The following is a 27971-nucleotide window of genomic DNA, read 5'->3' as shown; positions in this document are numbered from 1 at the left end:
TGCTGGGCAGGCATCTGCTTGGCAGATGTGCTGTAGCGTATATGGTTTTGTCCGAACGCAGTGACGCCTCCTTGAGCTACTGATACTGAAACTGAAACTGTGACTCAATGGGTGTCCGCCGGGAAACTGACGGCTCTCACTGATAGTCAAGCACTAGTTTTATACTGCGGGAACTGCAGTACAAGTATGATTACATGTAAAAAAAAAAAAAAAAAAAAAAAAAAGACAAAGATTCCCGATTGATCAGAACCACGGGCTTGAATGTTCCCTTTTAAAGTCCACAGACATAACACTGTTTTAACACAAAAAGACACACCGGCTGAATTGAAACCGACAACTGATGCCGGCCAACAGTGGAAACTGCGCATTTGTCGCCTCTATGACCTCAGTCTTGTTGCACAGGAGTGGAAATTAACGACGTGGAAGCTCCTGTTGATACGGTCATATTAGTTGTAGTGGCAGAAAAGAGAGGCTTGGGGCTCAGATGGTAGATGCTGAAAATTAATGCGACTTTGGATTATTTGTTCTCTGATGGTTGTTTAAATTTTGTTTGTTTTGTGTATGTAGATGAATTATCAAACCTCGCCTGGCCGGAAATAGCCTCTGCGGAATTGACATGCGCATTTAATCCCACGTGGTGGTGAAAGATGGCGATGCACGGTGTTGTCTCCTCGTTTTCACAGAATGGCGATTATTTAGCATATTCTGGTGGTGACGGTGTTGTAAAAATATGGGAGACTGCTACTGGAAATCCCATCGCAGATTTTACCCCGAATAAACAACTTACGACGACTTGTACATGCCTGCAATGGAGTCGAGGCCGCCACTTGAAATCGCCGTCTGTGAGTGAGACAACGTTTGATTTTAAGTTAAACATTATTTAATATGAAAAAGTGGTAAAACTCCAACTTGTGTCTTTTTTAATTCAATAATTTAAATGAGTGGAGAAGGGTTAACAAAGACAAAATAATGACAGATGATGAAAAGTAAGATTATTTAAAAGTTAACCGTTTTTGAGTGATTGAATAATGAAATTGGAGATTGTGGTCGCTGAAGAGGGAGAAGAACCACAGAAATCATGCAGTCACGCATAATATCCCCTCGACAAAAACATAACAACATAGATTTATAAAGTTAGTTGAGACTGAAACATCATCTGCGAGATAAACATGTTATATATAGAATACACTATCGCATACAAAGACTAACTAGTTTAAGCATAAAGGGTTTAAACTAAAGCATAAGCACAAGGTGTTGCTGAGTTTGGAAAAAGTATTTCCTATTGAAAATGAAATTTGCATGGTTTGTGTTTTTTTTGTTTTTTTGAGAAGTCTTCAGAATTAATGTTTTGAAGATTTTGTGAACCAAGCATGCAGAGAATAAAGACAGCAGTAGTGGTGATTTTTTTAATGTGGCTTTCCCACAAGATCTATTGCAGCCATGGCATACTTTCACTGAAAAGTAACATATATACTGCCGCTGTGCCAGGTTGGTTTTTTTTTTTTTTTGTTTTGTTTTGTTTTTAAGCAGGAACAGTGCTATTACATCAGGAGTTAGTTGATCCTATAGCTAGAATAGCTGTTTCATTAACAGTCACTGGGCTTAGACTGGGAGACCAAATCTTGAATGCCTATTCTGTCGATCTAGATATTTCTTCAACAGTTTCTAGTCATCAGTTGATTATTTTGAAAATTTGTCATCAATCAGCATGCTTGAAAACACCATTACATTGTGCATGCCTCTGATTTGTTTTTTTTTTTTTTTTTGGTGGGCAGTGTACTGTGTAGATTTCTTCATCTTCATTTTTTTTTTAAATCAAACTTTCAAAGTAGCTTGCATCTATAGATTCCAGATTGACACGATTATTGAGTAGGGTTGGGGTTAAATGATCAGGGACCAATGCTTTTAAAGCTTTTTAAGATTATCTGTAGCTGGTGAAACTGGCTCGTTTACGAAAAGTAAAACTCACTTTGTTATTGGCCAAACAGCAACATGCTCTTTGATTGGCTTAGAGAGCTCTCGAGGTTTTATGGCAGAGGTTCACCCAACTGTTGGTGGAATAGACAGTTTTTTTGTAGATGTGTGCCAACACTCCAGGTGAAAATTAACACACACATGCAATAATGCATGCATTTTCCAGATTATACATATCAGTCATGATAAATGCAAATGATGCATATTTAATCTTACTCTTGTGCAGTGAAGTGCTTAGACTTAGCTTGATCTCCGACTGAGGATATGCACGATATTATGTATGTCTTCTTCATTCGTAGGCGGCAATCTTTTTTTTTTAAATGTGCTTTATTTTACTGTTAGTAAATATTGACAAATGGATGTTTTGTGTCTTACAGCTGCACAGTCCACGGAAGAAGAAGAGGAGGAAGTCAGATGTGGAGGCAGCTGTGGGTGATCTTGGTCTGATTGCGATAGGAACAGCAGCTGGCTCCATTTTGTTGTACAGTTTTTCCAAGGGCCAGCTACATACACAGCTGGTAAGTTTTTAAATGTTGGTGTTGGTTAGTTTTCTTTCTTTTTTTTTTTCTCTCATTCTTTAAATCATTGGGGGAAAAATAAGAGTGAAAACACTTGCATTTAAAAATTGCAGTATGATTTATGTACAGCTTACCATGAGTAAAAGTACCAGTCAAACATACTGGTTAGAATGAAGCAGAAATGTAAAGTTAGTTGAGTAATAACTAATATATAAAGAAATTCTATGTGTCCAGGGCCTCCGTTAACACAGATATGTGCATCCCTGACTCTCTAAAATGAGAGAGGACGCACTACAGTTTTGGCTAGGGAGTCTGCGGGATGCACTATAAAATAAGCGTCAAATAACAGCGCTCGTTTCTCGTTTCACTAGTTTTCGGTCGGCATCTTCTCTTCGCAAAATCAGCGACTGCTGCAAAGTTCATTACTTTTGTCTTATCTCCCTTTACAGAAAACTGTTGCCCATTTCTGGTACGCTCAAAACGAGGCTTGTCAAGTATTCTGTTACACAGTTTGAAATCAGAATGCCTTTGCTTTTGTGGCTTGACGCTCCAAAATGCAAACAAGATGAAAAGGCTGATTCTGAATCAGCTGACGTCAATCAGTCAGCTTCAAAAGGGGAAGGATCACCGAAAAAGAAAAGCCAAGCCGCACTTGTCAACGTTCATGGGAGTAAGAATTCAGATGGTTGCAGTACAACGAAGACGCATATGTAACGAAGTGCAGAACTTTTGTCAAATTTGCTACCTAAGGTTATTGAGCAACTCCCGGGAAATAAATGTATTTGTGACAGGATCGACAAACTTTCAAAAATCGTTCTTGTATGGTTTTTCGTTTTTCAGTGGTTCACTACTCTCAATCTTTCTCTCAAACTCATTATGTGCATCTGTCTGTCTGTCTGTGTGTAAGGGGGTGAATGGTGTGTGCGTCTGTATGTGTATGTGTGTGTGTATACATATATGTATGTGTGTATATATATATATATATATATATATATATATATATATATATATATATATATATATCTTTCTCTCTCACTCTGGTGTGTGTGTGCATGTGTATCTACTATCTCTCTTTCTGTCTGTGTGTGTGTGCATGTGTCTCTCTCTCTTTCTGAGTTCAGAGAGTGTTTGTGAGTTTGTGCAGCTGCGAGTGTGTTTATCTCTTTCACTCATTCAGTTTGTGTGTGTGATGTGAACTGATTGAAAGGCAGTGTGTGGTGTGTTCGGATGAAAGGATGGTTTCTTGACCTGCGACTGATCGGACTCTATAGAACCACATGAGGACTCCCTGAAACACCCGAGTGGGAATCCTGTGGACTCTCTAAGCAAACCAACTGTAGGAAGCCCTGGACTGTCCACCTCGTGATGTAGTATGAGTACTTTCAGTTTCACCCGTACTTTAAGTTACAATGCGAGTGGACTATGGACACCAATTTTTGTTGTTGTAAGTTTATTATTCATGTTCATTTGAAAGTGAAACTCAGAAATGTTTGTTTGTGTTTGGATTAATTTACATTTGTGAACAAGATGATCAGACCTAAACTTTTGTTGGGAAAAGAAAATACATGATAGGTAATTTTTGTAGATCTCAAATGCAGTAGATTATTTCAAATGATAACGCCATTTTGTATCACACTCAGTTTCAATAATCTACATGCTATAATATTCCTTGGGAACATTTGATGAATTAATACTTCTTTTTCATTTTTTTCTTTGTAATTTTATTCAAAAATATCATTTTCAAACAAACACCATTTTGAAATCAAACATCAAAGACAAACCAACAACATAAAAAAAACCCCAAAAAACCAAACAACCCCCACCCCACCCCCCAAAAAACACACACATACAATGCCACTGTGTGTACACAACTGTGAGAAGTTAAGTGGAATTTGGGGAATGTCGAAGTTTTCTTTTGAAGAGGGGTATTTATTCCCCTACTGCCTTCCCCATAGCCCATTCTCACACATTTCTCTGTGTGTTTTCATATAGGTGGGACACTTCTTTTTCAGATTTTAATCTTTCACAAATGTGTGTGTGTCTGGGTTTGTGAACACTCTAGTGTGAGTTATGTAATTCATGTGTACCTCTGTTTCACTTGTTCTTCCTCCATTAAACTTAAAGTCTTGTCATTACAGATGAAATAAAGTTTTTATTTGGGGTGTGGGGGGTATAATCAAATAATTGATAAAATCTTGTGTGGATACTGGAGGAAAAGGTTTATTCTCAATAGCCGCGGATGTGGACTTTGATTAAAAAATATTTCTGTACTACAACTCCTGCATATTGACAAGTGTTGATAATGATTGACAGGAAAAGGGGCACACAGATGAAGTCACAGACGTCTCTTGGCATCCAAACGGCACAACACTGTACAGTTGTTCTCTTGATGGACATGTAATCGAATGGGACGTGCCATCCTCACAAATTAAGCAGTAAGTAGTTATCAGGAAATTGTGGTGTTTTTTCTTTCATTATAGTGTCATTTAAAGCTACTCCAGAAAATGAATGCCTACATGGCAGGGTAAATAAGCCATACTTGTTCATCTGCTCAAGTGAAGTTGAAGCCCATGAATGTAAAAGATAACTGGAGTTGGCATCGAAGGTAGCCAGCCCATTTGTGACCAGTGACCACACCTGTCATCAGGTTCAAACTGGAGTGGAATAACTTTGTATTATTAAGTTGTACAGCATAGCAAAATACACCTGCAGATTTGTTTTTTGTCTGTACAAGAACTTGCGACTTTACTTACATGCATAGTACTTTTTGTGTCAGATCTGAACTGTGTTTTTATGCATTTGACGTTGATGTTTGTCATGTGCATGTTTGCCATATGCATGATGTATTAATCTTAGAGTCAAACTACATTTAATTTAAACATTGAGACATTTTTTGCTTATCATTGGAAGTAACCTGCATCTCTTATGGCCATTACAGCCAAAGAAAGGGTTGCTGTTGAAAAGATTCCAGACTGGACATAACTAGTTAAAATGCAGGATTAGACAGACATTAAAAAAAATGATTAAGGTTGAGTTTAGCACCTTGAATTGTGATTTAAAAAAAAAAAAGAAAAGAAAAGATTTTTCATTATTTTTTGTCTATACTATTTTCAGCTAAAATGATGATGCTTTGATAATTTTTCAGGAAATGGAAGGCTTCAAGTGGTGGTGTTCATTCCATAGGCCTGTGTGGGCCTAACCGTCTTCTTACAGCCGATAGAGGCATCAAGATGTGGGATTTGACATCACGGAAGATTATTCAGGTAGGACTGAAAACGGACTGTGCAGGGTTAGATTATTTATCTGTTAACTTTGAACTGGTAGGCAAACCTGAAATGGTTGTTAGATGTCCTGGATTAGCCTTTGTCTTCAGATGGACAGGGTCATTATGATTTATATCCATGTTACTGTTGTCAATATTTTCACATGTACTTAGACATGCTGTACACAAATACACACAGACACGCACACACAGTGCACATACACACATGTGCACAGCTATTTTGTCAGTGTGTGCACAAACATTCTGCACATGCCCACAAACACATTGACACACACAGTGATACACCCTTATATTTATTTTTAAATAATCTTCACAATCGCCTTTTTTTTTTTTTACACAGAAATTTACGGGTCATTCAACGGAAGTGTTCCGATTGATACCGGTGCTGCTGCAATCATCAGGCACTGATGATACGGAAGGGGAGACCACTGTTTGTTCTTATTTCCTGTCAGCTGCTGTCAATGACAGAGTCATCAACGCCTGGTGAGATGAGGTTTTCACATGCCACATTACTGTTATGGTTTTGATGTAGAACAAAATGCACATTTTCTGTTGTTGTTTCTATTGTTATATAAATTGTAAAATACAGTATATGTTTTTCCAGGTTTTGTGTGTGATGAGAAAAGGACATGGACATGCTGATCTTTCTCTCTTTCTTGAAAACATGCTCACACGAAAATTATTTTACACAGTTGATCTTTTCTGTCTCTGTCATCCGCACATGTAGAGAGGATGCTGTATGCATGCTGTCATAAACATGCATACACTTAAAAAAAAAAAGAAGATAATATTCTGTTCTGTTTGAAAGTGTACCTGACCTGAAAAGTTGAAATGTTCCTGCTGATGAAGATTCGATAATGTGATTCCATTGCATAGCGTATGCATATGAATATGAATACACTTGATTCCATTGCATAGCGTATGTGTATGAATATGAAGACACTTTAGTGCATAATTTGGTGTTTGCAGGCTCTGTCACCCGGATTCGTCAGAGAAGAATGCTATTACCACGTTTTCTTTGACAGAGGACCCTGCAGAACTCAACCTGCAGGTGACCAAAGATCAGGTAAGACTGATATTGCACACACATTGTTTGCAAAAGTTAGGTGTTGTGCAGTAGTGACATTTGAGGAGGGGAGGGTGATGAAGGGACAGCGTGGCAGTGATTTTGACAACCTTGCCAGTGGAGGGGTGAGGCGTAGGTGGACAAAGAATGGGGGTGGGGGGGGGGGGGGGGAAGGAAGATGGGCACGGCCATCCATGAAGGTTGCCCTCTTGGTCTAACAACAGACAGGCCTGGCTGGCTATCATGTTACACCAACGGGCGGGTGCCAGCAGTGAACTTTTCACTTTCCTCCAAGTCCAAAGAACCCGTCGCCACGCGAGCAGCAGCGTCAAAACTTCCCAATTTGTTGTCGTGGACCAGAAAACTCTGGTTGGCCAAAACACTTTTTTCTTTCCTCATAAGTCATACTAAAATCTATTTTTGCGTACTGGTGTATTCTAAGTCAAAATGATGTACAAATTACCCCAAAATGGTACTGGTAAACATGTCTGACATAGAAACAAACTCTGTTGTTGATTTTTGTTTATAAAGTAGAATGACATTTGAGTACGTTGCGACATGATTTTTTTTTAGTTGTGATGTGATGGACGGAAGATGAACTATGCTATATGAAAAATTACCATTGGCTCTCCAAAAATAGCAACCAATGGCAAATCACCTTTTAGAGCTGCATGATACCTCTCTTTTTCCAGTGACCACTTCTCACAGTCAGACTCAAAACATCGTCTGCTAGAGGAAGAGTGTCAGACGATCGGTATCGGGAGCGTGATGGATATTTTTTAAAACAAAACATGCCTGTCTTGAAAAATAAAACTTGCCTGGTCGAGCAAGTTCGGTAAGGGCAAGACTTGACTGACAGGATGATCTACTTGCCCCGGGCAGTCAGGCAACCATTAATGTCGAGCCCTGATTAGTGTGTATATGCATTAGTACACACCAGTATATTCATGAAGGCTTGTGTTTCTGTGTATATGTATAGAGAACTCAGCTATCACAATACAGTGCAGTGTGGCATCCTCCTGTCTTTGGCAGCCTGACAGTTGTGGTACTGTTGTGTGTTGTTTTAGACAGGAAGATCAAACGTCCAGACAGTAAAGTGGTGTGACCTCTGTTACCCTGCTCACCCTGCTCTGGTCGATACTGTGTTCACTTTATTGGCAAATTGAAAGTGTTCATTTCGTTTTTTTGGAGGAACTGAGAAAAGCTAAAGAGAAATGAGCACAATCTGATGTGTAATGAAAGCTACCATAGAATACAGTCTTCCAGTAAGTACAGTATCCAGTAGAAAAGAAATTACTCTGCCACATGCATGGTTTGTTTAATTTTGATTATGAAGTTGAAATGTTTTGATGTGATGGTGGAGACTGCCTGTCTTGACAGCCTGGCAGTGATGGTACTGTGTGGGTTGTATCCGACAGGAAGATCAATCGTCCAGACACAGAAGCAGTGTGGCCTTTGCTGTGTCCGTCTGCTCAAACTCTGGTCAACAGTTTTTTCGTTTCTCTTGGTATCAGAGACCTTGTGCAAGAACAGAATAATTTCTTGTTTCATTTAGAGGCAAACAGAAATTGAAGTACAGTGTACTATGTATCTAATTTTAGGTGACTGGGTGATAGTGTGAATGGTTGTTGATTTATATATGCTATTATTATTGTGCATTTCTGCAACCGGAGTTGTATCATGATTTACACAGTGGATTATTTGAATTTGTATATTCGCTTGCAGATGTACTCACACACTTGTACCCACACCACATGGCTTGTATGAACACTAATTGGAGGTCTTATAATAATTTATGTGCAAGCATTTGTTGGAGGATAATTTTTTTTAACAACACATGTATGTTGGAGAAACCCTGATGGAAAATAGTTATATATATATATATATTAAACATATGTACATTTAAGTATGTCTATATGAATGAGAACTGTGCTGTCAAAGCACAATGTAGGGTGGCATCCTCCTGTCTTTGGCAGCCTGACAGTTGTGGTACTGTTGTGTGTTGTTTTAGACAGGAAGATCAAACGTCCAGACAGTAAAGTGGTGTGACCTCTGTTACCCTGCTCACCCTGCTCTGGTCGATACTGTGTTCACTTTATTGGCAAATTGAAAGTGTTCATTTCTTTTTTTGGAGGAGCTGAGAAAAGCTAAAGAGAAATGAGCACAATCTGATGTGTAATGAAAGCTACCATAGAATACAGTCTTCCAGTCAGTACAGTATCCAATAGAAAAGAAATTACTCTGCCACATGCGTGGTTTGTTTAATTTTGATTATGAAGTTGAAATGTTTTGATGTGATGGTGGAGACTGCCTGTCTTGACAGCCTGGCAGTGATGGTACTGTGTGGGTTGTATCCGACAGGAAGATCAATCGTCCAGACACAGAAGCAGTGTGGCCTTTGCTGTGTCCGTCTGCTCAAACTCTGGTCAACAGTTTTTTCGTTTCTCTTGGTATCAGAGACCTTGTGCAAGAACAGAATAATTTCTTGTTTCATTTAGAGGCAAACAGAAATTGAAGTACAGTGTACTATGTATCTAATTTTAGGTGACTGAGTGATAGTGTGAATGGTTGTTGATTTATTTCTGCAACCTGAGTTGTATTATTATTTACACAGTAGATTATTTGAATTTATATATTCACTTGCAGATGTACTCACACACTTGTATCCACACCACATGGCTTGTATGAACACTAATTGGAGGTCTTATAATAATTTATGTGCAAGCATTTGTTGGAGGATAATTTTTTTTAGCAACAGGTGTATGTTGGAGAAACCCTGATGGAAAATATTTATATATATATATTAAACATATGTACATTTAAGTATGTCTATATGAATGAGAACTGTGCTGTCAAAGCACAGTGTAGGGTGGCATCCTCCTGTCTTTGGCAGCCTGACAGTTGTGGTACTGTTGTGTGTTGTTTTAGACAGGAAGATCAAACGTCCAGACAGTAAAGTGGTGTGACCTCTGTTACCCTGCTCACCCTGCTCTGGTCGATACTGTGTTCACTTTATTGGCCAGCTTTGGAAAGTGTTAATTTCTTTCTGTAATTACAGGAAACAGAAACAGCGACAGAGAAATGAACAAAAGCTCATGTGAACAAAATGTTCCTAACCTTTCTTACATTTGCCAGTTGTAACCTTAATTTTATACTTTGGTTTTGTGTGCACAGATACTGACATTGTCCATCCTGACAACCAAAGGCAAAGTGTTGGTGTTTGAACATACGCTGAATGGGTCAGTATATTTTTGGTGTTATCTATTACTCTTGTTCACATAGATATATCCTGTGTCATGTGATAGTGTATATGTATGTGTGTGCGTGTTGATGTGTGTGTCCCAGTGGTATGCTTGTACATGTGGTGGTACCTGGTATATACTTCTGCGTAATTATTACGTGTGAGGATTCTTTAGTGGAAATACTTTAAATTCTTTTCAGTGACTCTGTGTCTTACATGCATCAAACCTTACACAACAAACTTGTGTTTTGTTTCAACTACTGAGAGCTGAAGAAAAGATTCTCACCTCCTTACGGCAGAGTGTGTGTGTCTGTAGGAAGCTGAAGAAACCACTGAAGCCGAAGACAGTGGTGCATGCTGCCACAGCAGGGAGCCGGGAGGAGGTGTCAGCGCCTGTGCCCATCTTGGCTGCTGAGCCCAGGGTGGCCTCCGCAGACAGCGCCAGTCTCCTGGTGGCTCACGGCTCTATGCTGAGACCTAGGTTTGAATCTGTGGTAAGTCTGGACTTTTCGCTCAAACATAATCAGTATCAGAGCACCACAAACAGTAAGGGAGAGCTTTAAAAAGGGTTGGTTTTTTTTCAATATATATTTAGATAATCTACTTCTTGGAGGCTATCGGCTGTGGCTACTTTCGTTTTCTCCACATAGGTGGGTAGTTAACAAATTCTTCCTTTTTGTGTCAGAATCTTTCTGTGATGATCTGGTGTGAGAATTTGTCATGTATGATACCGCAGGTAGTGTAAAGAGAGAAATGAATGCTAACTAGTAAACTGACCTGGAGCAAGAAGTTTTTATTATTTCTTTGCTCTGATTATCATGTTGAAGTTAAGAGGATGGCAGAAGAGGGATTGCAGAAACAGTGAAAAATTCTTTATCAGCCTGGACATGATGTGGCCAAAGACTTTAGCAGTGATGTTTGATTAGTCAATAATAGACATGTCTTCTTTGGTTTATTGTGCATTTCTGACACTGAAAAAGGCAGATGTCTGTTCATGTAGCTATATCAATCATGATATCTCTTAATTGTCAGTCTTTCATCAATAATGGCATTGTTCAGGATAAAGAATCTGGCAGTAAGATTGAAGCATTGCATTTGTACAGAATGAAAACTTTTCTCTTTGGAACCTACCTTCTCACTGAAATTGAATTAGTAACAGGTTCAAGGAGGAATACAGACTTCGAAGAAAAAACTAAGTTCCTTTATTGGGGAAAAGGGAAAATGAAAAATGTATTTTTAAGTAATAACTATGTATTTCAGTCTTTGAGACAGACTTTGAATAAAAACTGAGGTCATATATTGAAAAAGAAAAGCATTGGAGTTGTAATAACTGTTTGTGTCTGTTTCAGTCTTTGAGACCGACCCAGCCAGAGACTGTGCTGGTAGTTTCAAATCCAGAGAAAAAGGCACTGAAAACAGACTTCTCACAAGTGAGTGGACAGCCTACAGGAAATTGTGCCAAGCAGACCTGAATTCTGTGTCTGTGCTGTGATTGTTGGCTTGTCGTACAGGTTGTTGTGAATGATGTGTGTTTGAGCCGACACAAAAATTTCCACCTGTGAGGGATTGATAAAGTGAAACTGCATTGTATTAGAAATGGCGCCTGTTTTCAAGGGCTACGCTGCAGGTATCACTGTGTTAGGAGTCGAGGCTGTGAAGCAGATGTAGAGTTGTTGCTGTTGTAATTACATTGTCATGGCTTCCAAGTGTGTCTGTTCAGTTTATTTGCAGATTTGCATGGAATGTCCTTTCTGAATAACAGCTTCACTTGGGTTGTTGGCTGGTGATGGGTTTCATTTAAACTGAAGTATTATACATATGTAAATGAAATTGTGTCAGATATTGGATTTGAGAATTGGAAAAACTGTTAAGAGAAAGCAAACAAAAAACAAACAAATATCAGTTTTTTTCTTTTTCAGCTTAAAATGTGACTATTTCCTTGCATTAACATTGTCCTTTGGGATTGGTTCTTTTTGCTGGAGAAAGATGAATTAACAAAAGACGAAAGGATGATTGAAGTTATAAATGTGTGTGCATAGATATATTATTTTTATTATAATTATGAGCCTGTGCGCCTATCTTGAAAATAAGCCCTAGGCGTTTACAAATAGAGCACATATGTAAACATCAAAAAGGAAAAATTGAACACAAGATACCAAACATCATAAAAATTATTCATCCCCCTCCCTCCCCACTCCCCCGGACACACACACATACCCAGAATACACACAAGTACATGCGCATGCACACACACAAGTCATAGCACACAATCGTAAATAGTACACAATCAAAAATACTACAAACAAATTCTGAAACTATCAAAACTCACTCACTCACAAATAGTCATTTTAGTTCATACTGGAAACTTATGAGCTGTTGGGGATTAATCAGGAAGGGAAAAGGTGGGTCTTCAGACTGGATTTGAAAGATTGCAGTGAAAATGAGTAACGGAGAGGTTGAGGAAGTTGATTCCAAGGAAAGAGGGCTTGGAATGAAAAACTGCGTTGGCCATACGTTTTGGTTCAGGCAGGGGGGATCCTAAGCATATGGGTGTCAGAAGAAGAGTGGAGTTGGCGTGAAGATATGTAAGGATGAATGATATATATATGTATATATTCATATATATATATGAGCATGCATGAAAGAGCTAAGAGTAAAAGGGTGATTGACACGTGCGTGTAGCATGCGAAAATTTTCATATGCATACAGGTGTGCAAGCATGTTTTTGTTGTGTTTTTTTTCCTTCATATAGAAATGGTTTTGTGTCAGGTGAAAACTCCAGAGGTAGCAGGGTCGACGGTACTGTATCCCGGTCAGATGGCTCCAGCAAGGCCGGACACAGAGCCAGGCACTTCTCGACGGAAAAGGAAGAAATCTGTGTCAGAGGTAAATGTTCACATCCAGGACAAAAGTCATCCTTGTTGAATTGAAACACACATACAAAAAAGAGACGCACACGCGCATGCACACACACACCACCCCACACCACACCACAACACACCACAGAGAAAGTTGAAACCTGAGATAACGTATCAAAAATCAGGAAAGGTGGGGTTTGCTTGTTATTGGAGATGGCAATAACTATGGAATGCTAAGATGGATTGCATGTTTGTTTTGAGCAGTTGACAGTGGTGGAGAGACTGGAGGCCATGGGTGTGGACAACCCCGAACAGCCCTCAGGGAGCAGCAAGCCTCCAAAGGCAGACCAGCTGGTGGTGCAGCTGACCCAGGGACTGCAGAGTGGGGACGCCAAGTTGCTGACGGTGTGTAGCAGGGTTTGTGTATTGTTTGTTGTGTATGTTTCTGTTGTCTCACCATCAGTGTTTGGTGGCGTGTATGTACCGTTTGGTGTATATGTATCACAGTATATTGTGCTTAACCATATAGTATGAAAGGATTATTTTCTCACATGCCACAGTTATTTTTGTACTTTTGTCTGTTTAGCATGTAATGATACTTGTTTGGTAAATTATTATTCATCTGTGATGCATTTGCAGATTATTTGTGGTGTGTAAGTGTGTGGGTGGATAGATGTGTGAGGAGAGATGGTGGGGGAACTAAAGAGAGCACCGTTATACGATGACGATCTGTGTTCAGTCAGGTTGTCATTGCCCCAAAGGTGCTAGAGAAACTGGGCAGGTAAAAGTCACACAAGACACTTGTGCTTTTTGTGATTAACCAGCCTGCGTACATTTTGTGTCACTCAGATTCATGCCAGCATTGTGAGGCAGGAAATTTTCCTCTTTTACGTATTTGTGTGGGAGGAAGACAGTAAAGAGAACACGGTTTTACAGTGGTGTTCTGTGTTCTTTCCAGTGGTCATTGCCCCAAAAGAATAACTCAAAATGCATGCAGGTCAAGGTCATAGGGGCTGTTCATTGTCTCACTGATCAACTGTCTTCAGTACACACTATTAGTCTTTCATCAGTGTTTTGAGATGGAGCGAAATGGTTAACCCATTCAGTGCCTGTTAGACATCAGCTGACGTCCTGCACAAAGTGTTGCCATTGTGCCAATAAGACGTTGACTGATGTCCTGCACAAAGTGTTGCCATTGTGCCAATAAGACGTTGACTGATGTCCTGCACAAAGTGTTGCCATTGTGCCGATAAGACGTTGACTGATGTCCTGCACAAAGTGTTGCCATTGTGCCAATAAGACGTTGACTGACGTCCTGCACAAAGTGTTGCCATTGTGCCAATAAGACGTTGACTGATGTCCTGCACAAAGTGTTGCCATTGTGCCAATAAGACGTTGACTGATGTCCTGCACAAAGTGTTGCCATTGTGCCAATAGGACGTTGACTGACGTCCTGCACAAAGTGTTGCCATTGTGCCAATAAGACGTTGACTGATGTCCTGCAGATGTTCTGATTTTCCTTCATCTGAGTTTGGTTAAGTTAACATAAACAGACTGGTTAGTTCGATGTGTCTAGATTATAAAAAAATACTATTTAAAATGAGCATGGACAATGATTTGTTAACTGGACCATGTGGAGCGTGAGAAGAAAGGCGGTTGCCTCAGAAGCAGAAAAAGACTAACGATGGAGATGGATCTATCTTAGGGGGAAGCTCTTACCTGTCAGAAAGCTTGACTGCTTTTTTTTTCTGAGAACACAGTTGACTGTACCCACATTTGTAGTTTTTGGGACAGTAATTCACTTACAAGTTACATGTCTACACAACTTGTGATTCGTTTTTATAAACTTATGAGCCATTTCATTTTCTTCTACAGGTATACTCTGACAACAAGCATGCTATTTCCAGGTGTATTTTGTTTGTTTACATTTTGGATGTCAATTTGTGGAGGTGGAAAGAGATTTCTTTCTTGCACAAAAATTGTCTTCTTCACTTTCTAATGATGAACAGATATCTACAATCAAAACAATTGGGGAAAACAGCCCAGATTCAGAAACAGCATTTCTTTTCCTTCACAAACACTTATACTTTCTTTCTGTATCTCCTTTAGTTTTTGTACGTGAATTAAAAAATAACAACAAACCCCTGAATCCTCAAAATTCCCTGACGAGGGAGAGAGCACGTTTTTTGGACATATTTCTGTGGCACTGGACAGATTGATGTACTGCTGTTGGGCGACATCATGATTTTTGTTTTTCTCCCAGTGCTATTCTGTCTGAGCAGCATTATAATCCAGCGTTTTTCTGCGTTGAACCAGATCAGCAGTGCCTAAAGGTGCTAGATAAGGTTTGCAGGTAAAATTCACATTGGCTGCACTGTGTTTGTGATTTGGTGCATAGGTAAAGGGGAGAGCACCGTCATACGATGGTGATCTGTGTTCAGTCAGATCTTCATTGCCCCAAAGGTGCTAAAGAGATTGGGCAGGTAAAAGCTCACACTAGACATTTGTGTTTTTTGTGATCAACCAGCCTGTGTACATTTTCTGTCTTCCATTCCAAGGATAGACGTTTGAAGCACATAATTGTTCAAGTTGTTGAGGCTGGTTGTGCGAGGGAAGAATGATACAGAAAGCACTGTTATACGATGGTGGTCTGCGTTTAGTCAGATCATCATTGCCCCAAAGGTGCTAGAGAGACTAGACAGGTAAAAGTCACACTGAACTGATTTGGGGTTTTTTTTTGTGATCAACCAGCCTGTGTACATTTTCTGATTGAAGCATAGAAGTTTTGAAGCATATAATTGTTTCAATATTAATCATTATACTTTGCTAGATTGAAACATACATGTTCATGAGAGTTAAAAACAATTATAGAGTGGCTCTGTAGGACTAACGCATCAAGCAGGTAGAAGTGTGGAGAGTGTAGGGGCAAATGCCATAAGAAAAGTCCGTTCAGTAACACTCATTTTTATCTCTGAGTCAGTCTTAACAGGTAATGATGACAAAGCATATCTGTATTATGTCTGTATAACTGTGAATTCTGCATTGGTGATGTTGATGGTGACATTGACTGTCAGTCTGTACAACTTGATAGCACCATAGTCAGTATCAGTTACCATTATTGGCAGTGCTGACTTCATTGAATGTCAAATGTTTCTCCTTGTTTAGTAAATTGTGTCATGTTGATTTGAGAAGAAAGGAACCTGTGGAAAGAAAAAAATGATTTGGTCATAGGCTGTTTAAGGGAAAAAATAGCACCGTTATACGATGGTGATCTGTGTTCAGTCAGGTTGTCATTGCCCCAAAGGTGCTAGAGAAACTGGGCAGGTAAAAGTCACACTGAACTTAATGCAGCTTTTTTGTGATCAACCAGCCTGTGTACATTTTCTGTTTCAAGGATGGAAGTTTTGAAGCATATAATTGTTTTGATATTTACTCTTCATACCTCGCCAGATGGAAACATATTGTCTCATATGAGACTTGATAGTTTAAAAAATTTTTTAGAGTGGTTGAACTAGTGCGTCAGGCAGGTACAAGTGTGGAGAGTGTAGGGGCATATGCCATTGGAAAAGCCCTTTCAGTAACACTCATTTTTATCTCTGAGTCAGTCTTAACAGGTAATGATGACAAAGCATATCTGTATTATGTCTGTATAACTGTGAATCCAGCATTGGTGACGTTGATTGGTGACATTGATGATCAGTCTGTACAACCTGAATGCACCATTGTATTTATCAGTTGCCATTATTGGCTGTGCTGATTTATTGAATGTCAAATGTTTCTCATTGTGTATCTTTCTGAGCATGTTAAGCCGTACTTGCCAAACAGAACATTGAGATCTCTTGATTCCTCCCAGCTAACTGTTCCCCGATACTTCCTTAACTCCTGTGGAAAGAGGTCATTTTCCGTCTTCGGCCCAACAACTTGGAATTCTCTGCCTATTGCTCTCAGACAAATAACTCATCTGTCTACCTTTAAAGTAAATCTTAAAACTTATCTCTTTAAGAAATACTTGTCATAACTCAAATAGTGCTGTTGTCCCAGGCCCATAGCAATGTGTGTGTGTGTGTGATGGGAGAGTAGAGAGAATGGGAGTGGGTAGATGGATGGTGGTGGTGTGGCGAGAATGATCCAATTTTTACCCCTTTTACCTTTTGTATCCAGAATTTTATTTTACAGTTTTTACAAAATCTATGGCACGCAGATTACAATTATGTTCCTTTTTACATGTATGTATTTTAAGTGAAAATTGCTGTCATCTCAGCTGTTTAATCATGTGTGTGTCTGTGCGAGGGTGTTAGTGTGAGTGTTGGAGTGTAACAGTTGTAGTATTGATAGTATGCTACTTTGTGAGTTTTATGCATTGTGTTTTTTTATAATATTAATGATTCTGTTTTATGTTTCTACTACTTTTTATATGCTTTCTTGTTTCACTTTAGGTACTGGATTGTAAAGCGCTTAGAGCTTGCTTATGCTTGTATTATAGCGCTATATAAAAATAAAATATTATATATTATTATTGCATTGTGTCATCTTGATTGAGATTAAAAGAACCTGTGCAAGGAAAAAACATGATTTGGTCATAGGCTAATTAAGGGAAAATGATAGCACCGTTATACGATGGTGATCTGTGTTCAGTCAGGTTGTCATTGCCCCAAAGGTGCTAGAGAAACTGGGCAGGTAAAAGTCACATATGACTTATGTGCTTTTTTGTGATCAACCAGCCTGTGTACACTTTCTTTCTTCTGTTTCAAGGACAGAAGTTTGAAGAGTAGAATGATTTCAGTATTTTACTCTTTCTAGATGAGAAGCGCATGGTCATGAGCATTGCAAAATTATAGAGAGAGCGATTTTATTACAGTAATCCTCTTTTCTCTCCATGACATTGCTGGTAAGGATTTCAAGAAAAGTTGAAAGTGGACTCAAATTTATGTTAAGTCCGGAGACGACAGTATTCTTATTGTGTGGGACTATGTGTTTTTGCAGAATGCATTTCAGGAGCGGAACGAGATGACGATTGTGAATACAGTGAAACGCCTGCCCTTGCATGTCATTCATGCTCTGGTGAAGGAGGTGATTCAGAGGATGTATGGCCACCCACAGAGGTACATTTGGTTTTTATTGCTTCAGTTTTTATGTGTATGTGTATACAGGTTTTTTATTTATTTATTTTTTTAGCAGTTTGAGTGGTCGACATATTGTCCTAACATGGCCGCTGTACCTCTGTACTGATAACTGTATGGTATACTGCCATGGTATGTAGATCACAAGATGGCCAGTCATTTCTCTTTTCTAATGATTTACTTTGTTGCCATGCATGTTGCTGTTAGTGAAGTAACAGAAAGATATATGTGCGTGGTGACTTTAATATGATGTTAAGTTATATGTCCAGGCACAGTCGCAAATGGTTGTTTTGCCATGAAATCAAAGTAATTAAATCTATGCAGTATCATGTTGAGACAGAGTTGTGACCGTTGTTATGCTGGTATAATGTTAACTTGAATTTAGGTGGATTGAGCAAGAATGATATAATTGACGTTTTAACATGATGTGTTCTTTCACTAGTTGAACTGAAATGACCCCTTTGTGGTCAGCTTGGCTATTAGCAGCATTTGATTTGATCCTGTGCAGTATCATGTGTTGCGTGGTGCTGTTCCTGTGGTGGTGTAATAATGTAAAGTGTTAAGTCTGTGGTCAGCTTGGCTATTAGCAACATTTGATTTGATCCTGTGCAGTAGTCATGTGTTGTGTGGTGATGTTCCTGTGGTGGTGTAATAATGGTAATGTGTGAAGTCTGTGGTCAGCTTGGCTATTAGCAACATTTGATTTGATCCTGTGCAGTAGTCATGTGTTGTGTGGTGATGTTCCTGTGGTGGTGTAATAATGGTAATGTGTGAAGTCTGTGGTCAGCTTGGCTATTAGCAACATTTGATTTGATCCTGTGCAGTAGTCATGTGTTGTGCGGTGATGTTCCTGTGGTGGTGTAATAATGGTAATGTGTGAAGTCTGTGGTCAGCTTGGCTATTAGCAACATTTGATTTGATCCTGTGCAGTAGTCATGTGTTGTGCGGTGATGTTCCTGTGGTGGTGTAATAATGGTAAAGTGTTAAGTCTGTCATGTTGCAGTGGTCTGGTGATGTTGAGGTGGTTGAAGCAGATCATGTGTACTCACATGGCCTACCTGATGACGGTGAGATTCCTGCTTTCTCTTTTTATCAATGGTCTGTCATGATACTATGATAATGTTCAGCGCTGCTCTTGCTCTCGCTTGTTATTTGTTTCTGTTTTTTTCTTTCCGCTTAACTGCCTTCATGATGAGCCTTTGAAACCAGTTTGAGTATGATATGTGTCTTGTACTGTTTTAATCTCTCTCTCTGCCTCCCTCTCTTTGTCCCACGCACGCACGCATACACATTCACTTTCTCTCTCTCTTACTCACTCTCTCTTAACACTGGGTCTCACACTCACACACCTAATCTCACATTTTTTGTGACAAAAAGTAGTGCACAATGCAGTTATCTGAGTCTTTATGACCTTTCAGATCCCAGACATCATGGAGACACTGGGGGAGCTGAACCAGTATATCCAGTACCGTCAGCATGCACTGCCCAAACGTATGGAGGTACAGGGCAAACTGAACCTGCTGCTGTCACGGGTAGGCACACCATTCCTGTTGTGGGGAACTCTCTGTCTGTGTCTGTGTGCATGCCTTCATGCATTAGTGAGGAGGGTGTGTGTACTACTATGTAGTAGTGTGTGATTGTGTGTGTGTTTGCATTCATAAGGAGGGGGATGTATGTGCATTGAAGATTTGGTGGGGTTGAAGAAGAAAAAAACACAAAATCTTCATGTGTAATTTTGGTAGTGGTTGTCTGTCCTTTGGGAAGCACTTTCAGTAACAGGTAAGCAGTCTGGATGGAAGTAGTTCTGTATGGGTGTGTATAATATATAATGCATGGGCAGGTTGGAGTGATTGAAATGTGTGTATAATATATAATGCATGGGCAGGTTGGAGTGATTGAAATGTATGCGTAATGTGTAATGCATGGGCAGGTTGGAGTGATTGAAATGTGTGCGTAATGTGTAATGCATGGGCAGGTTGGAGTGATTGAAATGTGTGTATAATATGTAACGCATGGGCAGGTTGGAGTGATTGAAATGTGTGCGTAATGTGTAATGCATGGGCAGGTTGGAGTGATTGAAATTTGTGCGTAATGTGTAATGCATGGGCAGGTTGGAGTGATTGAAATGTGTATAATATATAATGCATGGGCAGGTTGGAGTGATTGAAATGTGTGCGTAATGTGTAATGCATGGGCAGGTTGGAGTGATTGAAATGTGTGTAATGTGTAATGCATGGGCAGGTTGGAGTGATTGAAATGTGTGTAATGTGTAATGCATGGGCAGGTTGGAGTGATTGAAACGTGTGTAATGTGTGAACTGTGATGTGGGCAGATTGAAGTGATTGAAACGTGTATAATGTGTAATACATGGGCAGATTGAAGTGATTGAAACGTGTGTGAAGTGTAATGCATGGGCAGGTTGGAGTGATTGAAACCTGTTAATAAACTCTAATGTGTGATGTGGGTAGATTGAAGTGATTGAAACGTGTGTGTAATGTGTGATGTGGGCAGATTGAAGTGATTGAAACGTGTGTAATGTGTGATGTGGGCAGATTGAAGTGATTGAAACGTGTGTGATGTGGGCAGATTGAAGTGATTGAAACGTGTGTAATGTGTGATGTGGGCAGGTTGCCTCTCAGAGCCAGGTGGATGAACCTGCTGCCTCTGCTGAGCCTTTGCTGGTTTACCAGGATGGTGAGTGCTTGGTACAGCTAGTGTGGGGTGGAGGGGGGGTGGGGGGGGCGTTACATGCATGTACTTGTATAATTACGTTTGTGTGTGTTTTGTTAGGACATCAGGTGTACATATGTGTGATAAAGGGTGTGTGCATGCGTGTGTGTGAGTCCATGTGTGTATGTGCATACTTATGCATGCATGTGTGTCTTAGAAAAGGGTTGGGTTCAGATGTTTTGACTGGAGTTTTATTGTGATGTGTTTCATTTCATAAGACAACAATATTTTCAAATTTTTATGTTTTGCGGTTTTTGACTCACTTGTGTAAACAAAGTATTTTATAACCCTGTGTTCAGTTGTGTGTGTGTATGTTTGTGGAAAACTTTAACAAATTCATTTTCTCTGGAAATACTTTGTCTGCCAATAACAAATTTGGATTCGACATAGTAGAAAGAAAATATTTACAGTAATACCAGTTATAGGTTGTAAGTCTTCCGGATTAAGCTGCATTTCCAGATCTTGATTAGTTTAGTTTATTGAGACTCCTGATCCCAAAATTTACAATCTGGCTCTTCCCAGTTGCCGGAACATATGTTTAGGTTTGAAGAAGGCATGACATTTTTTTTTTGTTTTTTTTTTGTTTATGTGTGTGTGTGTTCACAATTCTGAACAGAACACATACAGTGACACTAACAACACCATCAACGTGTTAACTACATATGAATATGTTAAATTGGATGCTGATTTAATTAGAATGAATGTTAAAAACAAATTGAATCAATGGCACCTCTCAGTTTCCAGCGTTGGGCCAAAGTCTAGTGTGCACAGGTCTGTGCAGATCAAGGGAAAACGGCGACTTAGCGGTGTGCCTGAGGCTGTGGCAACATCATCTTTACGGCAAACTTAAAAAATATTCTAATATAATCTATACGATAGTCAGTCGTGTCCGACTATGACCATCAGAACAGCAGAGAAGGCAGCTGCTGTTCCGACTATTTGGGCTAGAATTTGATTATAGTGGAGAGTATCTTGCCCAAGTTACATCCCCACTCTCTCAGCCAAGGTTTTAGGACAGTCGGCATTGGGATGGTTCCCAAAGGCCAACTAGCCCCCAAGGCTGCAGCACTAACAGCCAGTGCAATTTTGCCTCCTAGTTTGAGAGTCATAGTTCTTCACAAAAGACTAAGCTGTAAATGGTTTCCCATTGACTGGAGAAACCATTGATAATACAGCTTTCACTTTGCTGTTAGCCCAAATGTAACCTAATGCCAATCTGTGATATAATCTAGACACATCAAAATAACATGATTTAAACAGTTATCACCCCGAATACAGTAATCAATTTTTAGTTCTAGAAAGACATAAGTTTAGATATTAATTTTGGTTGTCATTTGGTTGATGCACTGTAGCGTTGCTGCCGACTACAACGTGCTTGGTTTAGTCCCATTTAAATGCTTTTTTTTTTGGGGGGGGGAAGGGGGGGGGGGGAGCCTAATACTATTGATGATCATATAATGATAACATAGAACACACTTTTAACAATTTTTTTTTCTCTCCCATTTTTTTCTCTTCTTATGATTCTGTTTATGGATAAAGTGTTTATTGAAGGCCTTACCTCTCTTTGTTTTTTTATGTTTTACATTGTTTTTTTTGGTCTTTTTTTTCATGCTGACATGTTTTCCATGTTATTGTTGTTGTTTTTTCCAGAGTCTGATGAAGATGATGTACTGCCAATGGAAGTTGGAGCTTCAGAGTCTGAGGTAAGGGACATAATTTCTTTCTTAAAAAATACAGAAATGGGGATCACTTGGCTACAGTTTTGAGTTTACTAATCCAGTTACAATACGTATTGGGACATTATATGTACAGAGAATATGTGCATGCAGTTTTGTGTTGGAACATAAGAAGTTAGGGGAAAAAAAAAGAAGATGATAATTCACTGTTTAAGAAATCTGTATGTTGGTTTTTTTTTTTTTTTTTTTTTTTTTTTTTAAGGAAACTGGTCAGTTACTGATTTTTTTATTTTAAAAAATTTAAAAAAAAAAAAAGTTTTGGGAAGAAGAAAAGTTTAGGGGGCTTTTCTCTGCTCAGGTGGATTTATTCCTGTGTAGCATATGATCACTTTGTACTCAATCTTCTCATGTGGCACTCTCTTTTTTTTCTTTTTTTTTTTCAAGCTTTCTTCTTTTTTTTTTTTAACATTCCAAAGCACGGTCAGCAATTGTTCATGTGTGGATTTTACATTGTTACGTCACCAGCTCTGTTTTATCATGTTTTAGAGCTCAGGAGGGATAGGCTGAAGCCGTTGAGAAAAGAACATAAATGAAAATCATCATGGCCATCTTCACATGTTTGTTTCAGTAGCAGTGCTCAGAATGTTTGAAGGAATTGTCATAATGGGAATGTTACATAACTGACTTTTTAAAAAAAAGCACTTACTATGCATTGAAGAAATAGTATGTTACAGTGTTGTCAATGTCCCAGGTATAATGGAGGTTTGTTTTGATGTGCAGGACAACTGGGAAGACTCGGATGCCAATTGAGACATGGAACTTTCAACAGTGCAAACCTATGCATTTGGCTGTATCTGCAGCTTTTTCTGTTTTCTTTTCTTGTTGTCAGCCTGATGGTGTGGCAGGGATTAGTTGGATCGTTGTGCTCAGTCGTTACGGTTTCCCAGTCCTCACAACAGCGTTGAACAGTGATCCTGTACTGAAAGACATCTGTGTTTGGTGTGTGTTGTGTGTGGTGAGATAGAGTGAGAGAAAGAGAGAGAGTTGGGTGGTGGGGCCTGAGGGGGGGACATGCTGTAAGGACCAGATAAGTAGAAGACTACTTTTTCTATTATATGTATTGGAAAAAAAAAGGACATCATGGGGTGGAAGACCATGACATGGTTGTTCCCATCATCATCAGAGTTGAGATGTTAATGTTGTACAGGTGATATTGGACTTAAGTAGAACTTGAAAATTGAAATATTCATCATGAAATTTGTAAAGATTGTGATTTGGTACAAAACTGATCATAGGATTTATCATATTTGCATTGTAATGTGTTTTGAGTGTGTGCAAATTGTAGAACACTGCTCTATGAACCTGCTGCTGAAAGTCTGTCAGCAAAAGGGTGGAGGTATTTCCCATTTCCCCAGCATGTGCATGACCCAAACCTGCCAACATTGATGAATTTTCCATAATTTGTATATATCTGAACTATGGAATTATTTTTTCTTTAAAAAAAATTCTTTTTCTTTAAAAAAAAAAAAAAAAATGTACAGTGATCCACATTTCTTAACTTGGAAACAGTACACATTCACCAAAATGGCGTCTTAAAAACAAGTCAAGCTAATGTTGGCAGCAAATCAGCAAGAAAACAGATGCATCATCAATGCTTTACTTCACAGAATAAGGAACAGTTTCCTTTCATCGATTATTGTCATTGATATGTCTCACTGAGGAGACATAGTTCAAGGAGACACAGTTTGCCAGTGTGACTACAAATTTCGCATGTTGGCTGGAGTGATATCACAGTGCATGAGAAATCAGCAAAACTACGATAAACAAAATTGAAAAATCATTGTTGTGAAGAGAACACATTCAATCTCATTGTGTTTTGTGACAGGCGTTTTCTTTTCAGGAGATGAAGTTTGCTTCTCTGAGCATGAAAGATGCTTCAGCTTCAGGGTCTGCATCCCCTGACCACCACTATCTCAAGCTATGCCCCCTTCCCAAACCTCCCTCATCAAGATTACAGTTTGGATATTATGTGAGGTAGGAGGCTTTACATGACCTACTAGTGCCTGTGGTATAATCTTTATACTCATAGATCAGGTACATATAAGTGGTGTTATTACTGCCATCATTTGTGTTATGGTAATGCATACATAGGCTGTTAAAAATGGAGTGTGTGACCTGAATCATATTGCGTGTAAATGAAAGACTACACATGAAAGCCCACAAACCAGAATACATAATTCTTGTGAACATGGTTCAACAGGCAGTTGTGCCCAGGGCAAACTGATCATCCTGTTGGGCATGCTAAGCCTTTAAAAGCCAATGAACATGCCTGATTTGGCAAGCAATAGTTTTTGGAGACAGGCATGTTATGTTCTGTAAGTGCAAGAGGGCAACAACTTGCCGGTCACCAGTGATGTCTTCTGTTTTTTCCTTTTTTAATTTATTTATTTTTTATTTTTTGGTAAGTAGTGTTTATCCCTTTGCATTCAAGGCCTTTCTCTTTTTCTGTCTGAAACCAAGTGTTCATCGTTGAGTGTGAGCACCGCATTACAGTGGTTACAATGTAGGGTGTGGCACTGTCTTGTAGTATCCTCACCTGGAAATTCTGTGCAAGAAACTTACTCTTTTCCATTGCCCTCTTTGTTTCTGGCTTTTTACCTTTTTGCAGACTTCCTTTCTTGGTTTTTGTGCCTTGTATTTTGTATTTCTTTTTATCACAACAGATTTCTCTGTGTGAAATTTGGACTGCTCTCCCCAGGGAGAGCGCCTCGCTACACTCCAGCGCCACCCATTTTTTCCTGCGTGCAGTTTTATTTGTTTTTTCTATTGCTTGTCCATTCTATGTTGTTGTTTTTTTTTAGAAAGTTTTCAATGTTTTTTTGTTTTGTTTTTGGTACCGTGTTATATGCATTAATTCCTGTGTTCCTGTTACAAACTGTCATGTTGCTCTGATGAAAAACTGATGGAATGGCCAGCATCAGAGGCATGTCCTTAGTTTGTGTGTAGGAATCGGACTACATTTGCCTTATTTTCTTTTCCAAGTTTTTTTAGAAATTTTTTTAAGGCTCTACAGAAATGTTTACGTACAGTTTTTTTGTCAGCCCAAAATAAATTGTGGTGTTGAAGAATGACATGAATGGTCACAGAAGTGAACAAGGAAAGTGAGTGACATCGGTATTGACTTCCTGAATGTGGGTTTAGTTTGTCAGTGTTAAGTGCGTATGGGTTGGGATTTACATGCGTGTGTGTGTGTATGGGTATATGCATGTTTAGTTAAAGGTTAAAGGAATGTGTCTGTGTCCATTCTTCTGTGTGTGTGTGTGCACACGCGTGCTGTACAAAACCATGTATTCCTCTGTTCCTGTTTTGAATTATGTTCCTCATACCTGTTGAAGACAAGCACAAGCGATCATGATTGTTATTAAAAAAAAAAAAATTGTAATTCATGATTATGGAATGACACCAGACACCAGCAATTGAAAACATGAATGTGCATGTTAAAATTGGGAATGGAATCCATACAATTACACTGAAAATATTCTGCATTTGTCTGGCAGCTCAAATACAATGAACATATGTGACCATATCCAGATGATGTCATGTGCTGTTGTGGCACCTTGTGCCAGACCGGCTGTTGGAGAATGTTGATAATGAACTGCCAGCCAGGTCTTGCTGCTTAGCTTGTTGATATAACATTGCTCTTTTATATTTTTTAGCCCTTTATACTTTTCTCTAATTCATACACACATACACATGTTTCCTTGGGAACAGACACTGACATTTTCTCAGATTATGTCCTATTGTTCTTGATTCTTTTTTTTTCTTTTTTTTTTTAACCAAGTTTTAGAACAGTGCAATGGCTCCTTTCAGATCAGTGTTTATAGTGAGTTCAGTTTTGACATCTAATTTTCATTTTACTTTGGAGGGGGTGGGGGATCCTTACCTTACCAGCATGAAGTGTGCTGTGTGTTATGTAATTGTTGTCTTGAGTTCATTCATGGGATGGAGTAAACAGTACTATTTAGTGGTGCAGAGAAGAAAGAAGGGAGGGGATATGTGTGTGAAAAGAACAGATAATGCCTCAAATGCAGGATGTACTGATTATTTGTGAAAGGCTTCATTGAGAAATAAAGATCATACATGGAACAGCAAGTAGTTGTGTTGTAATATGTGTCCGACTGTTGTATGAAGATGTGGACTGTATCTGATAACTTTATTGTCATTTTCAAACTGTCGTTCTGACAAAGGTAGGTACTATACAAAAGTAGGGGCCTGCATTCTGCTGGTATTCTTGGATGGAAAGTGGAGGCTGCAATTTTCAAGATTCATACCGTCTGGAAAAGTCAGAAAAAAATATTTTACCCATCAGGGACTGGGAAAATAATAATAATAATAATGGATACTTATATAGCACACTATCAGAAATCTGCTCTAGGTGCTTTACAAAGTGCTTTTGTTAACATAAAACATTACATCTGATACATACACACACCAAAATGTGACCACACATGCACGGACGCATGCACGCACACATACTGCATACATACATTTTAACATGTGTATCTAACAGCTACCCTAACACATACACACACATCAAAGGCACAAACTTGAATAAACACACGCATACACAATACACATTCATATACATGCATACAATTATGTACACATATGTATACACACATAGTCGAGCACAGCTAATGCAAAGGAAGTGGACCTGCCACAATTGAACTTACTGCTGAGGGAAAAGGTGAGTTTTGAGACGAGATTTAAAAGATACGAGGGAATCAGAATGACGGAGGTTATCAGGGAGCTTGTTCCACGTCTTTGGCGATTGAAAAGAAAACGATCTGTGTCCATAGGTCTTACTTCTGACGTGAGGTATCCTGAGAAGTCTAGTATCAGGAAGAACGGAGCTGGCAGCGTCACGTGGCATGATTACAACATAGGTTACACTGTGTCCGACACAGAGTGACATGAGCACAAGTCACACTGTGTCCGACCACGGAAGCACCGTTGTGTCTAGTATTGAGTCACGTGGCGTGATAACAGCACAGGTGTGTCTAGTATTGAGTCACGTGGCGTGATAACAGCACAGGTGTGTCCAACACAGAGTGACTCACGATGACTACAGCGGAAGCACCGTTGTATCCAGTATTGGGTCATGTGGCGTGATTACAGCACAGGTCACGCTGTGCCTAACACAGTCATGTGGCATGACTATAGCTCAGCCGGTTACACTATGTCCAACATTGAGTCACGTGGCATGATTACAGTGCGATTACTTGTGTGTCTGTCCATTAACACCAGAATTCTTAGTATCTGTGGTCTCACATAGTCACATTCTGACGGGGTTCTATGGTACAACCCCTGAAGGCTTTTCAGCGGTATACATACCGTACACATTCGTCAATTAATTAATTCAAAAGTAATATTTAGGCAACGATTTCAAAATGTTTCATTTTCAATATCATACAGAATATTGTTTATTACACACAACTGCATTTC

At 39.2% G+C, this 27971-nt stretch overlaps 1 protein-coding gene across 1 annotated transcript; it reads left to right on the top strand.

Moving 5' to 3' along the window:
- The first annotated feature begins 628 nt into the window (after window positions 1–628).
- Window positions 629–26299, top strand: LOC143281333 (WD repeat-containing protein 43-like). The gene is made up of 17 exons (XM_076586530.1): window positions 629–842; window positions 2352–2492; window positions 4806–4927; window positions 5638–5755; window positions 6116–6258; window positions 6745–6841; window positions 10016–10080; window positions 10399–10576; window positions 11432–11512; window positions 12852–12968; window positions 13205–13345; window positions 17924–18042; window positions 19064–19127; window positions 19479–19592; window positions 20688–20754; window positions 22441–22493; window positions 23247–26299. Exons 1-17 carry the CDS (start codon window positions 648–650, stop codon window positions 23274–23276), a joined length of 1845 nt encoding a protein of 614 aa, XP_076442645.1. The 5' UTR covers window positions 629–647; the 3' UTR covers window positions 23277–26299.
- Window positions 26300–27971: the final 1672 nt, after the last annotated feature.

Source organism: Babylonia areolata, chromosome 4, assembly GCF_041734735.1.
Source record: "Babylonia areolata isolate BAREFJ2019XMU chromosome 4, ASM4173473v1, whole genome shotgun sequence".
NCBI lineage: Eukaryota > Metazoa > Mollusca > Gastropoda > Neogastropoda > Buccinidae > Babylonia > Babylonia areolata.
This window is presented reverse-complemented; position numbering and strand designations above follow the sequence as displayed.

Bases quoted from the DNA above. Each gene is read 5' to 3' on its own strand.
- LOC143281333 (XM_076586530.1), top strand. From the start codon at position 648: ATGGCGATGCACGGTGTTGTCTCCTCGTTTTCACAGAATGGCGATTAT. The intron at 4,928-5,637 runs GTAAGTAGTTAT...ATAATTTTTCAG, and splicing joins CCATCCTCACAAATTAAGCA to GAAATGGAAGGCTTCAAGTG. The intron at 6,259-6,744 runs GTGAGATGAGGT...TGGTGTTTGCAG, and splicing joins GACAGAGTCATCAACGCCTG to GCTCTGTCACCCGGATTCGT.